This window comes from Crotalus tigris, unplaced genomic scaffold (genome assembly GCF_016545835.1).
Source record: "Crotalus tigris isolate CLP2741 ecotype Arizona unplaced genomic scaffold, ASM1654583v1 scf7180000024119.3904262, whole genome shotgun sequence".
Classification (NCBI taxonomy): Eukaryota; Metazoa; Chordata; class Lepidosauria; order Squamata; family Viperidae; genus Crotalus; species Crotalus tigris.
The window spans coordinates 710,635-724,968 of record NW_024100396.1 but is presented as its reverse complement, the minus strand read 5'-3'; the positions used below and the strand labels follow the sequence as shown (position 1 = coordinate 724,968).

At 42.1% G+C, this 14,334-nt stretch overlaps 1 protein-coding gene across 1 annotated transcript in view; it reads right to left on the bottom strand.

The window, feature by feature from the left end:
* Nucleotides 1-562: 562 nt before the first annotated feature.
* Nucleotides 563-14,334, bottom strand: part of LOC120298713 (sialic acid-binding Ig-like lectin 10) — a 39,836-nt gene continuing 26,064 nt past the window's right edge. The window contains exons 12-20 of the mRNA XM_039322697.1: nt 11,117-11,149; nt 10,669-10,765; nt 9,743-10,114; nt 7,497-7,790; nt 6,758-6,808; nt 5,637-5,891; nt 5,175-5,268; nt 2,124-2,187; nt 563-1,054 (exon numbers count right to left, since the gene is read on the bottom strand). Coding sequence (XP_039178631.1) covers nt 830-1,054; nt 2,124-2,187; nt 5,175-5,268; nt 5,637-5,891; nt 6,758-6,808; nt 7,497-7,790; nt 9,743-10,114; nt 10,669-10,765; nt 11,117-11,149 — 1,485 coding nt within the window. The 3' untranslated portion in view covers nt 563-829. The remainder of the gene's footprint in view (nt 1,055-2,123; nt 2,188-5,174; nt 5,269-5,636; nt 5,892-6,757; nt 6,809-7,496; nt 7,791-9,742; nt 10,115-10,668; nt 10,766-11,116; nt 11,150-14,334) is intronic.

Here is a 14,334-nt window from a genome sequence, read left to right as displayed (position 1 = left end):
CATGTTTTTAAATTGTCATGTTTGGAAAACCCTTAGGTATACACATATAAGCATCTACTTTTAACACAACCATCTTCCGTTTGCCATTTCTGCCCTGGAAGTTATAGACTGGATCTAGTCTCCTGATGTTCAATAGGCATCACTGGTATTATTTATTTTATGTATTCAATTTATATCCCGCCCATCTCACAGTTTGAAGCAACTCTTACCTATTAATTTTTAAGGCTGGGCAGTGCTTTGGATTCAATCTTTAAAAGAGGCTTCAGAGGGCAAGAAATGGGAATGTAGGCCCTTTAAAGCAGCTACATCTCTTCCCGGGCACACTCGGCCATTTTAAGGTGAATAGAAGGCCACTGATTCTCAAGTTGGTAACCTAATGTGAAACTGCTGGATTGCAGCACTTTGAAAAGAGAATGCACTGTGGTTCAGAAAGAAGGGAAGTATTGTAAACATCAGAAACAAAAGAGCAGAGGAGTGCCAAGCTACTCTGGGTGAAAAAGAAACAGCATTTTTTTCAATTTTGCATTGTTGGGGGGAAAAAAACTCTCAAAGACATCACTCATAAATGAGGGTGGGAGTTTTACTCCTTCGGTTTCCGGGCATCTGTATCTTAGCCCTTTAGTTCTTGATCTTAAACTTGATTCATGAAATTCCAAGTGAGTCTTGCTTCCCTGGTCCTGCGGTGCTTTTCGGACTTAACAGCTGGATAGGCAGTTCCTATCTCCAAAGAGGATACAGAGACGAGACAAGGTGGTGGAGTGTAAACAAGATCTGGCATCTTCCAAGGACTTGGCTGCTGATCAGAACAGGGGTGTGTCCCTTTAAACCTTCACCCTTCTTTTCCCTGAGAATTGTAAGGTCTGATTTCAGCATAATCCGTTTGGATGTCTTCCGCAGTTATATCTGGTTTAGGATTTCGTTTATTGAATGTAAGAGTCGCATAATGGATTTCTTCAGGGTCTCTGGGATCTCTATCAACAGATTCCTTGAGGCTTCTTTGTTTGGAGGGCATGCCACTCACTTCCTGTGCAGCGAGGTCCGGAGCGCTGGGTTCCTGTTTAAAGAGAGGAGTTGAGTGGAAGGACAAATTGCCGCCATTACACATAATTTGAAATGTGAGCTAATTTTACAGTCTACCGCAAACAAGGTGCAGGTTGGGGTTTTTGTTGTTGTTGTTGTTTTAGAATAAGCAGAAGCAAAATAAGAAGAATCAGCAGAAAGAGACAACTTTTGCACTCTAAGGAAATCAGTTCTGCAAATTAAAAAAAAAAGACGTTTGCTTAAGCTTGTTTTGGAGGTAACGTTTCATATTTTTTAAAAAATCTGCTTGAACTTTCATTTCCTTCCCCTCAAAATTCAATTTTTGAGATTTATCATCCAGACCTTTAAAAACTACCCTGCATATTGAGATTAAAGCATTTTACTGAGGCACAGAAATGTAATCATACTTCTTCACCCAGGGATGGAGAAAAAGAGTTCTCCAGATGTTTCTAAGCTACAACTCTTACTTCCATGGCTAATGGCTGGAGGGGAGGGGAGGGGAGGGTGTTGGAGAGATCCTTTAGCAGTGTCTTAATCTTTTTAGAAAATAATAATACAGGAATGTTGGAATCTACCACTATACTGGAGTCTACCACTGTAGTCCATACCATAGTGTTTCTCAACCCAACTTTAAGACATGTGGACTTCAATTCCCAGAGTTCCCCCAGGAAGCCATCTCAAGACCTCTGGATGGCAGGTCAGAAAAGAGTCAGACAGTCGCTTTGACTAAAGGGAAGTTCAGCTGAAGCCCAGCCAATGCTGAAGAAAGAGAAAGCTTGCTCTTTGACCTAGTGCAGGGGTAGGCAACCTTGGCTCTTTTATGACTCATGGACTTCAACTCTCAGAATTTCTGAGCCAGCATGCCTCAGCATGGCAACCTCTCCCTTTCCCCTCAACGTGGCTGGCTCAGGAATTCTAGGAGTTGAAGTCCACCAGTGATAAAAGAGACAAGGTTGCCTACCCCTGACCTAGTGGACCTCAAAGCTGAATCTCCCATTTTGGGGGGCCCTTGGTCTGAGCTGTAGTTAAAAGAAGGAGGAGGAGGAGGAGGAGGAGGAGGAGGAGGAGGAGGCATTACAAACCGTGACATTCACTAAGGTATTTCCCGTTTCTGAGTCAGTCACCATTTTTCTCTTCCTCCAGTATCTGCATTAAATAAGTAAGTAAGTAAGTAAGTAAATAAGTAAGTAAGTAAGTAAGTAAGTAAGTAAATAAATAAATAAATAAATTCTTTTGCATGCTGCTTAGGGAGCAGACTGTCTGGGCTCAGTTAAAGTTCCTTCTTACAAGCAATATAAACATTTGCAAATATCCTTTTCCTCCACGTATATATACATTCACTAGCGAGAATGTTGATTCATAGGACTGGAATTTATGTAACAGGATGTGCATTAAGGAAGCTAAACCACTGCACAAGGAGGGAAAGTGCTTGCTTTTCCAGTAGATAATTATAGCCCTAGACTAATTCTAGAAAGGAGACTCAATATTCTTATTGTCATATATGAAAGGCTAAAGCACATAAGGAACGGCGGCTGGAATTGGGTATGTCTAGTTTAACGAAGAGAAGGACGAGGGGGGACATGATAGCAGTCTTCCAGTATCTCAGGGGCTGCCCCAAAGAAGAGGGAGTCAAGCTATTCTCCAAACCGCCTGAAGGCAGGACAAGAAGCAACGGATGGAAACTAACTAAAGAGAGAAGCAACCTAGAACTAAGGAGAAACTTCCTGACAGTTAGAACAATTAACCAGTGGAACAACCTGCTTCCAGAAGTGGTGAATGCTCCAACACTGGAAGTTTTTAAGAAGAGAGTGGACAGCCGTTTGTCCAAAATGGTATAGGGTTTCCTGCCTGAGCAGGGGTTGGACTAGATGACCTCCAAGATCCCTTCCAACTTTATTATTATTATTATTATTACTACTACTACTACTACTACTACTACTAACAGGTGGAAGGAATCTTGGAAGTCTTCTAATCCAACCCCCTACTCAAGCAGGAGATCCTACATCATTTCAGACTTGTCCAATTTCTTCTGGAGGCAGGTTGTTCCACTGGTTAATTGTTCTCACTGTCAGGAAGTTTCTCCTTAGTTCTAGGTTGCTTCTCTCCTTGATTAGTTTCCATCCGTTGCTTCTTGTCCTGCCTTCAGGTGCTTTGGAGAATAGCTTGACTCCCTCTTCTTTGTGGCAACCCCTGAGATATTGGAACACTGCTATTGTGTCCCCCCTCGTCCTTCTCTTCATTAAACTGAACATACCCAATTCCAGCAGTGATTCTTTATACCTTTTAGCCTCCAGTCTCCTGACCATCTTTTTAATAATAGGCATGAAACATTGAGTGGCAAGAATGTACAAAATGGAAACAACATTAGCGTATTGCAGGGTTAGAAAAAAAAATAAGAAAAGGTAGGATAAAGGATAAGGAGACAGAATTTCCATCCCATGCAGGAATCCAAAAGGGAATAAAATTGAGTTTAAAAGAGTGATGGTATTTGCTGCATACCACCTGAAGGGTGCGGCAAGCAAACTGTGAGAATTAATAGAAAAAGCAGAAGAAAGTAGATGGGGAAAAATGGTAAATTGCCCAAAGTCACTTTTCCTGAGATGGGTGGCCATATAAAGTTGGATAAATAAATAAGTAAATAACAAACTAAGCAATCCAAATTAAGGGTTAGTATCTTGTGTGAAAACTCAGTCTCAGAGGCGTCTCTCCTCTTCGAGGTTTCCTTAGTATAATTTGATTCCAACATAGCATATTTAATTTGTACAGTTATAAATAAGAACAACTTTGCCAGAGAAAATTAAATAATTTGTTATTGTCAGAAAGGAAACCTTGTGTACTTTATGAATGGAGATTATTCAAAGTTAATAATACTCCAGACAATAATCAACTAAGTATGTGGGGAACTAATAAAGCGAAGTGGAAATTCATAGATTTCTTCGTGTCTGAATGAAAGAAAGAACAGGCAGAGAGAAAGAGAGAAATATATTAATGATATTAAAACACTGACAAGGGTACATAAACTCATAGGAACAAAATAAAAAATTTAAGAAGCTTCTAAAACATAATAGGAAATTTATATATGTCTTGTAAGTCAACTTTTGAGAGAGAGAGAAAGAGAGAGAGAGTTAATCTTTATAGTCAGTTCTTATTTTAATGACATAGAATGATGGCGAAGGAATTGCCAATGCATAGAGCAATAATATCGTGGGAGAGAGCTGAGGCTATAAAAGTTGGCAGGAAGTCTCAAATCAAGGCTCCCAGCTGTTGAGTCTTGTGCTATTGATATCTTGATGACTCTGATCAAAGCACGGATGCTGTGAGAGGCCACCATCTAGATGAACACATTTATTTGGAGGAAAAATGGTGTCTGGAAATTTCCAATCAATGACTTACACAAATTTGCAAATGTTTCTGTAAAAGCAGAAATTTTCCCAAGGGAGCTGAAAAAAAAGTGTCTGTCTGTCTGTCTGTCTGTCTGTCTGTCTATCTATCTCTGTCTATCTGTCTATCTATCTCACTATCTCTATCTCTCTATCGCTATCTATCTGTATCTCTATCTATCTCTGTCTCTGTCTCTCTATCTCTATCTCTCTATCTTTATCTATCTATCTCTCTATCTGTATCTGTATCTCTCTATCTCTATTCATCTATCCATCTATCTATCCATCCATATCTCTCTCTATCTATCTATCTCTATCTTTCTATCTCTATCTTTATCTATCTATCTATCTATCTATCTATCTATCTATCTATCTATCTATCTCCATCTATCCATCTACCTACCTACCTACCTTTTTATCAATTTTACAAGGTTTCTATGTTCCTCCAGTCATGTCTGACTCCATTCAGTTTAAAAACCTCCAAAACAACAGTAATCTTGACATGAAACTCCCCAATATAACAGTGCTAACAGAATAACTATTATCATTTTACAAGTGCTAAGGAAGAACCATAGCTTATTTTACTTGTATGTTTGTTTATATCCCACCTTTATTACTTTTTTTACAAATAAGGTAGAAAACATGCCAAACGAAGATATCCTGGAATTCAGAGGAAGACATTATCTTCCAACATATATTTGCAACCTTATCATTCATTGATCAATCTAGAAACAAATTTTCACAATTAACTACCTTTTAGAAGCAAGGATGGTCCCAACGATTAGCACGATAACAGCAAGCATAACGAGGGCGCCAGTCGCTATAAGAAGCAAGTGTGTATCTGGGTCTTTGGATGCATAGAAGAACAGATAGAGTTCAATAGTTTGTCGTTTTTCTAATCCAGTTTGGATTTTAATACTGAGCCAGTTTCATTCCCTCTTAGCCCAACCCACCTCACAGGGCTTTTGTTGTTGTGGAGAAAATAGGAGAAGGAAGGAACATTAGATATGTCTTCCACTTTGAGCTGTTTATAAAAATAACAATAAAGGCAGGATATAAATACATAAAAATAAAGTTAAAAGCAAATAATCCTGCCCCGACATTCTCAAAAATTCCATCCAGCTCTTTGCTATAAGTGTAAGTGCTAGGACTACACTTGTAATTCCAGATTTTTCATCCCTCTGAGTAAATTCAAGATGGCCTCGCCTACCATACCTATCACGGAGAGTTCGAGGAACGCTTCAGCAGAGCCTTCAGCATTGGCTGCCCGGCATGTGTACTTCCCAGCATCCTTTGCCTTAAGATCGGAAAGCTTCAAGTCATTCAAGGCTCGGGATGGACTCTCCAACACTTGGGTTCCCTTAATCCAAGTCACGTTGGGCGAAGGGTTGCCCTTTGCCTCGCAGAATAGCCAGATGCGATCCCCTTTTTGTACCATGAGCCGAGAAATGTTTGTGAAGTTTCCCAGACCTGCAAAATTCAAGAGGGACACTGAGAAGACAATGCCCAGAAATCTCAACATTTGCTTGGATGATTTTACCAATATGCATCGATGTCAACAATAGGCTAAAAATGTCTTAGTTGGCAATTTGGAGAAGAAACTGATGTCATCTCATGAGATTTGTCCATGACTGCCTCTTAAATATGAGGCCTGAATTAGTAAATACATAATTAGATTAGGAAAAGTATGATTTTGGGCCAGTCCCTCTCTCTTGTTGTGGGGAAAATTGCAGGAGGAAGGAGTATTATGTATGTTCACCACCATGAATTATTTTTGAAAATAATAAAGGTGATAGATAGATAGATAGATAGATAGATAGATAGATAGATAGATAGATAGATAGATAGATAGGATAGAATAGATGATAGATGATAGATGATAGATAGATAGATAGATAGATAGATAGATAGATAGATAGATAGATGAGATAGATGACAGACAGACAGACAGACAATCTAGGCAAAAACATTTCAGTTATTTGAAATGGACAGCAGTTTGAATTCTTTCTTACTTCCAGGGCAATTCTGAACAATATTGGTATATAAGTAGTCCTTGAGTTACCACATAATTTGGACCAGAATATCCATTGTTAAACTACATGGTTTTTAAGTGAGTCCTACCTGATTTTACCACAAATCACTGCAGTTATTAAGTCAATCATGCTGCCATTACAAATGGCAATCCCTTGGCCCTGGGGCACAGTAATCATCATAAATAAATGCCAGTTGGTCCACAAAGATCTACTCTTTTTGTTCCATTTCCCACTAGCCTTTTCTGTCTCTTTTTGATACCTCCTTCCTGAGCAAAAGGCCGGTGGGAGAATCATGCAACTTACTGTTACTGGAGTTAAAATGTTCCCCCTCGATCACTACCATCTGTGGTGGGACTGTAAGAGAAAAACAAATCCTCCTGTTCAGAAATCCTTTCAATTGAGATTTGGACACAGTCAGATCCCCAATTACATATGTCGATTTCCTGGAGCTTGTATCCCAACCTCTTTTCTTCAACACTCTCCCTTTTTGGTTATAAGATGCAAAGAACTGGCCGCCATTTTGATATTATAATGTCCACGTCCGTATTTCTCAGCCTTAGCAATTTTAAGATGTGATGGCATGCTGGCTGGGGAATTCTGGGAGTTGAAGTCCACACGTCTTAAAGTTGCGAAGGCTGGGAAACCTTGCTCTAGGACAGGGGTAGGATACCTTGGCTCTTTTATGACTCGTAGACTTCAACTCCCAGAATTCCTGAGCCAGCCATGCTGAGGGGAAAGGGAGAGGTTTCCATGCTGAGCCATGCTGGCTCAGGAATTCTGGGAATTGAAGTCATAAAAGTCATAAAAGAGTCATAAAAGAGCCAAGGTTGCTTACCCCTGCCCTAGGGAATCTCTGATTGTTCCCTTCTCCTCACAAGCTAGAGAATGAAAACACCTCTCAAAGGGAGCCATGCTCAGTGAAAGAGAGAACAGCAAACTCTCGGACTTTGCAAAGGACCAGTGACATAGCTCCATTCTTCAAACGAAAATTGCTTTGGGATTTAAGGCTTGAACCTATGCAGACCTAGACATGATCACTCACAGGCAACATTCAGTTGGATAGTTTTCTCTCTAAGAAAAACATTCCTCTCATTTGCATAGTTGACCCTGCAGGTGAGATTCCGCTGGTGGTCTGCAACTGAAGGTAAGAAATTCAGCACTGTGCTGTAAATCTGGATCCCGTTCAACTGCAGATGAGGGTTGATAGGTTTGGGAAAGCCACTCCAGGTGAATTTTGGAGGCATCCGACTACAACTTGCGAAGGTTGCACAGGTGATGTTTGTATGATTTCCTGCCCGCACTTTCCCCAATATCTGTATTTCTGGTGGTTGTTTTTCTAAGAGGAGAAGAGAGGAATCAGAAAAAAGTTACTCCAGGACTACATACATTCTTACCTATCCATGGGGCTTGATCTTCAGGCTCCTTCCCAAATGCCTCTCAAGTGAGATGGATCCCATTGAGATTTTACTGTATTGTCTCTTGGCGTACGAGATTTTATGCAATCAGGAATGACCACAGAGCTTCTATATTTCTATATTTCAAGCATCTTCTCATCCGAGAAGCGAAACATGAAACTCCAGTTGCCTTTTAGAAAAACACCTTTGGGGCATGCATGAATCCATGCCTGTCAGCATCTCATGAATCCCCTATGGCAGTGGTGGCGAACCTATGGCATGCGTGCCAGAGGCAGCACTCTCTGTGAGCATACATACCATTGCCCCAGCCTCACCTCCCCCCGCGACCCTCTCCTCACCAGCAGCCCCCCTGGAGGACAGTTGCCCCCAAGCATGGCCCACGTGGAGCAGCGCAGCCAAGGACATGGCAGCCAGGCAGTGTAGACAAGACTCTGCCCTCACACCCCATCGTGCACAGTTGATGCTGCAGGGCACGGGCGAGGGCGTGGCCCCCATAGTGCTGTTGGGCTGCCTGGGCGATCTGTGGCGGGCCCTGGAGGTGGTGAGTGGCCCTGTGGGCAGGCAGGGTAGGGGGCGGGCTGGGGGCAGAGCAGGGGCGGAGCCAGTTTTTGGGCACTTGGTCTTTAAAAGATTCACCATTACTGCCCTATGAAGCCCTCTTCAAATTTTGAGAACTTTGTTGTCTCCATCTACAAGGGCAAAGTTACAGGTCCAGCAGGCCAGGAAATGCAAAACAAGGGCAGGAAACACATCACAAAAGACTCTTCAGGAGGATCTTTAATGGTGAGCTGTTGATCAAAAGCCTTAGTGCTTCTTTCCCTCTTTTGTTGATTTTTACCCTCATGCTAAGACACACTTGCTTTTGACCATGGTTTATTTATTCACAACTGGCTTTTTATACATGGCAACTCTATACATCACAGTTTATAAATTGCATCAAGTGGGTTTACACATCCCACTAGCACAGTGGTTCTCAACCTGTGGGTCGGGACCCCATTTGGGGTCGAACGACCATTTCACAGGGGTCACCAAACAACGCAGTCCAACATTTCCCCCCCCCCTTTTTTTCTTAGCTGTGCTACTCCCTTTTATTCTATTGGCTTTTGAAAGCCAATAGAATAGACTCTCTTGAATAGAGTCTAATTCTATTGGCTTTCAAAAGCCAATAGGAATTGTCCAGGCTGTCTCTGCCCTGCTGAGCCCGCCAAATGTCCCATTCTGCAAACGGTGCTGCACCAGTTGAATAGTCCTCGACTTACGACCGGTTGAGTAGTCCTTGACTTACAATCGGTTGGGGGGTCGCGGCATTAAAAAGATTGAGAACCACTGCACTAGCATAAATCAACGAAACCAAAATCCAGCTTAGTATGATGTGTGAAACCAAGGCCATGGGGGTGGGGGCATCTATCTCTATTACTAAGGAAACATTCGTGCTATCTTGAAACATTTCATCACCCCTCGATGCTTCTGGGTCTAAGCCTGTGGCTCTGTGTGGATCATATTGCTTGAAACCTTTTCTCTGGGTTTGTGTCTATGTGTGAAAGAGAGAAAGAGAGAAGGGAAGTTCCTTCATTTGGTAGTGGCTTTATTCCTGCATGTTATGGTTATTATCTGCAGCCCCAACCCAACCCTGTTCATTCATGTATTAATCAAATTTATATGGCCAGAGAGGAACTCTGAACAGCACACAACAGTCCAAGGAAACAATCAATGTATAAAACAATTATTATCTAATCCCATTGTATAATGATTTTAGCAGAGCTAAAACAAGAACAGAAAATGACAGAGGGAGGGGTGTTAATAATAACATTTTACAATGGCTGGTGAAAACTGGAGCTTCTGACAAAGGCCAAACAATTTTCCAGGTACTCACCTGTCACGTTCAGGTATGGATTAGCGTAGCTGTAAAAGCTAAAAAATGCTTTATCCTGTTTTTCCATTCTGAAAAAATACTTCCCTGTATCAGATTTTTGGGCGTTCAAGATGAGGAGAGAACAGTTTCCTGCACTCACATCCCCAATGAGTTGAAAGCGTTTCTTAGCCCACTGTTCATAAGAGTTGACCACTTCGTTAGCATTATCATTGTGTGTTCCTTTCTTCCAATATCCATACAATATTGCACTGTCCTTGGCATGAGCTTTATTATAAGTGAAATTGCAGGGAATAATGGCACAGAGTCCTTCCTCTACCAATACATGATCAGGAGCTTTCAGGTCATACCCTTCCACTTTGTCAAGTATCACACCTGCAAAGAGTGGGAAACAAGACGCTCAGCTACACCTTAACAGACATCCCGTCCCATTTCCATCATTGGAAAGGAGAACTTATACAGGGCTGCCATCAAGAGTCAGCCTCTCACCTTCCCACCAGCTCTTACCTTTCCAAAGCAACGGTGTTGAAATTAGCCCAAGGAAGAAGGCCTCAAAGGGGCAACCCATTTTCTCATCCCTGAAAGTTCAGCTTCTTTGGAAGATTGTGGTCAGCAACAGGATCCCAAGAAGCCTAAGGAGGTAAACCTGGGTATAGAAACTGTCAGAATGAGCTTTTTCCTTGGGAGAATATTGAAGACAGGGCAGTATCAGAGGATGGATATTCAAAATAACTGTTTCTTCTCCTCTTGGAGAAGTGTTCAACTTACAACCGTTTGTTTAGTGACCATTCAAAGTTACAGCAGTAAAGAAAAAAAGTGATTTACAATCCAGTTCTTGCACTTAAGACTGTTGCAGTATCCCTAGGGCAGGGGTAGGCAACCTTGGCTCTTTTATGACTCATGGACTTCAACTCCCAGAATTCCTGAGCCAATTGCTGGCAGCAGAGACTGAGACAACTGCCGGATGCCGATCACTTCATTCACACAGTCCAGGTTGGAGATGATGCTGAGTCGGACCTCAGGGCACTGCAGAAAAGAGACAGACGGATGAGAACGGAGAAGACCCACGGCCACAACTGTCACTTCTAAAACGCTTCTGGTTGTGCTAGTTCAGTGTTTCCCAAACTTGACAATTTTAAGGCATGTGGACTTCAACTCCCAGAATTCCACAGCCAGCAATGCTGGCTGTGGAATTCTGGGAGTTGAAATCCTCATGCCTTAAAATTGTCAAGTTTGGGAAACACTGGCATAGAGCAAGCTATTACAGTATGTATTTAGGATCATCGGCATATATACCATGGGATCCTTCATTAACCCTGGCAGGTCATTAATGTATAGATTAAATAATAATGGGGCCAGGATACACCCTTGTCTTACCCCTTTGTTTGTGTGAATCCTGTTAGCCAGTTGCTTCAGGAGAAACACAAAGACCTATTTTGACTCTCATTCTTACTTCTTCAGAACTGGGGACAGAACTAAATGCACAGTTTAGGAATGATCAATGATAAAAGATTGACAACAGCAGATGAGATAGCATCCATCACACTTACAAATGGTAAGGAGATCCTACTGTTCACAACATGAGCCTCACCTAGATTCCAGCGGAGCGTAGTAAGGAAATTAGGAAGCTGGCAGGCAAGTCCTGAGGCCATGATCCTAATTTATATGGTAGTCCTCGACTTACAACAGTTCACTTAGTGACCGTTCAAAGTTACAACAGCACAGAAAAAAGGGACTTATGACCATTTTTCACACTTACGGCCTTTGTAGCTTCCCCACGATCAAGTGATCAAAATTCAGAGGCTTGTCAACTGGTTCATACTTGCTGTGTCCCAAGCTCATGCAATCACCTATTTCAGTGGTGGCAAACCTATGGCATGTGTGCCAGAGGTGGCACCCAGAGCCCTCTCTCTGGGCATGTGCACCATGCCCTGAAGATGGCAACTGTCCCTCTTCAACCAGCTGCCCGCTAACTCGCCGAGGTCCCACGTGGCCGGATGCATCCCAGCATGGCTGGTTTCCCTCCCCCCTGTCCCATCCCTCCTGGCTTCACATGGTCTCCTTTTCCCGGGCACAACCCACTGCATCTATGCTTCTCTGAACTGCTGGTGGTGGGCTGCAGAGCCCCAGAGTGCACCAATCAAGGGGCCGGCAGGCTGTGGCTGCTGACAGACACCGTCGGCCCCCATGCGCTCACTGGCCTCTGTGTGCGGGGGTTGATGGTGTCAGACAGCAGCCACCCTGGCCTCTACCCCACCTTGCCCTGTGGCAATGGCATCCCTGCCCTGCCTCGCCTTGCCTTGCCTCACCCTGCAGGACGAGCCTCCTGCCCACCGCCCCACCTGCCAGAGACCCCCTAGATCTCTCCCAACCCTGCCCAGCCCCCACAGGCATCCCTCCCCACGAGCAACATTGAGGTGACCACACCCACCTTGGCCACACCCACCCAGTCTGCCATGACCACCACAGCCACACCCACCCAGTGGGCCACACCCACCTGGCCCCCAGTGATAAATAAGTGGGTTTTGGGTTGCAGTTTGGGCACTCGGTCTCTAAAAGGTTCGCCATCACTGACCTATTTCAACTTTCTGACAAGCAAAATCAATGGGGGAAGCCAGATTCACTTAACGACCGTGTTACTAACTTACCAACTTAATCACTGTGGCAAGAAAGGTCATAAAATGGAGCAAAACTCACTTAACAAATGTCTCACTTAACAACAGAAATGTTGGCCTCAGTTGTGGTTTGTAAGTCAAGGGACTATCCATAAGTTAGTCTGTCTTGTAAGTAGTAAAATGATTATTTTCTCCTTCATGAGTTTGTCTAATCCCCTTTTAAAACTGCCCTTTTGTGAAAGCTGAATTATGGACCTCAGAACATGCATCCCCCAAGATTCTTTACCTCTAGGGCAGCTGGGATTTGTAGTTCACCAACCTTGCAGCACAGAATCCCAAAGTCTTAGTGCATACTTTGTGAAAGTCTGCTTGCTTTGGTCTCCTGGAATTGCCCACCACTAAGTTTCACTTCTGTCTAATCCACATGGTAAATGTTATGAGCCTTTTCCATATATCATATCATTGTTGCTTCTATTCAGACCTAGAAGCCTAGAATTTCCCACACTATCATGTTGCAAACTGTTCTCAGATGTTTTGGTGTCATGACCATCAAACTTCCTGAAAACAGTTTCAAAAAGAAGGAGGAGGAAGAGGACATTATAATATACCACAAATAAAGATCCGTCAAATTATCTGTCACCTTCCTTTAAACATGCTTAAACTAGCAAGCATAAGATGTGTCTCAATCTTATGCTTGCTATATTTCATCTCTCTTTAGGGCTGTAATTCTAAATATAATTTCTGGACCATAGAATGGATAATTTTTCATGGTTGACTTGTACTGCAATGAGTTATGGTTTGGCAACATCTAAGAGTAAACCTACCAGCAAACTAGCTGCTATTCTTAATATACCTACTCAGATAAAAAACCCATTGTCTTTGGCTTGTTTACTGATAAATGTATCTTGGATGCAAGCCAATCCCCAGTGAATGTAGAGGCATGTAGTCTGAACTCACTTACTATAAGAAAAACTTAACTGGTACTTTAGTTGCTTAAGAGGTTAGAACTTGTGTGTCTGCTTAGTGGAGGAATTTCCCGTATATATGCCCAGATTTCATAAGAGGCTTGACTTTAAAGTCATAAGTCTTGTCTTCCTTGTTGCAAATTTCATAGTTACTGTATATGTTATAAACATTTTATATACAAGCATTCTAAATATATAATATCTTATAAACATTTTATATACAAGCATTGTAAATATATAATTTACAATATGCCAATCTTCTAAGCATACATGATGGGTGTGGATAGAAAATAAAGCATGTATATATGTGAAAGGAGAGCACAGGAGATGTCTTTTTAAAAGAAAAAAAGGGGGGGTATTTCTAGATTTGAGAATTTCAGGGTTTTGTAAGCAATGGAAGAGTAAGACGTTCTGGAGGATTCTTAAAAATATTATCAGGCACACATTCATGGGTTAAAGCAGACACAAAAGTGCAAATTTTAGGCAGGATTTATCATCACTTTTACTTCTTGCAAAGAACCCAGGGATTACCACTTTAGGAAGTACTTAAATAAATGACCCAAAGCAGACATCAGAGGAGTGAAAAGACTCTAATTCCAGCTGGAAAAGAAACAGTATTTCAAAACGCTCTTTAATCCTTGACACTTTGAGATGCTCACTTGATTGAATTATCTTTTCTGAAATTATTCCTGCTGGATTAAAAAGGAGGGTGCCTATAACCATTCCCAGATTATATAACGTGAGATGGCACACATGGTTTTGCCATTCTGATAATACATACGAACTCCCTTTTTATGACCCAGTAATCCCCAGTAGAGTCAGGGCAACTGAATGGAGATGAGCATTTACTGGCTAGATGCCCTTCCTAACACCCTGCGGAGTTCACAGTAGATATTTTTTTTTCTTTGCGCCCGAGGAGAGAACATCTACCACTACCTAGGATTGAACTCTCAGCCTTCTGAGTGGGAGGCAAGCATCTTCACCACTAGGCCATACACATACATACATGTATATA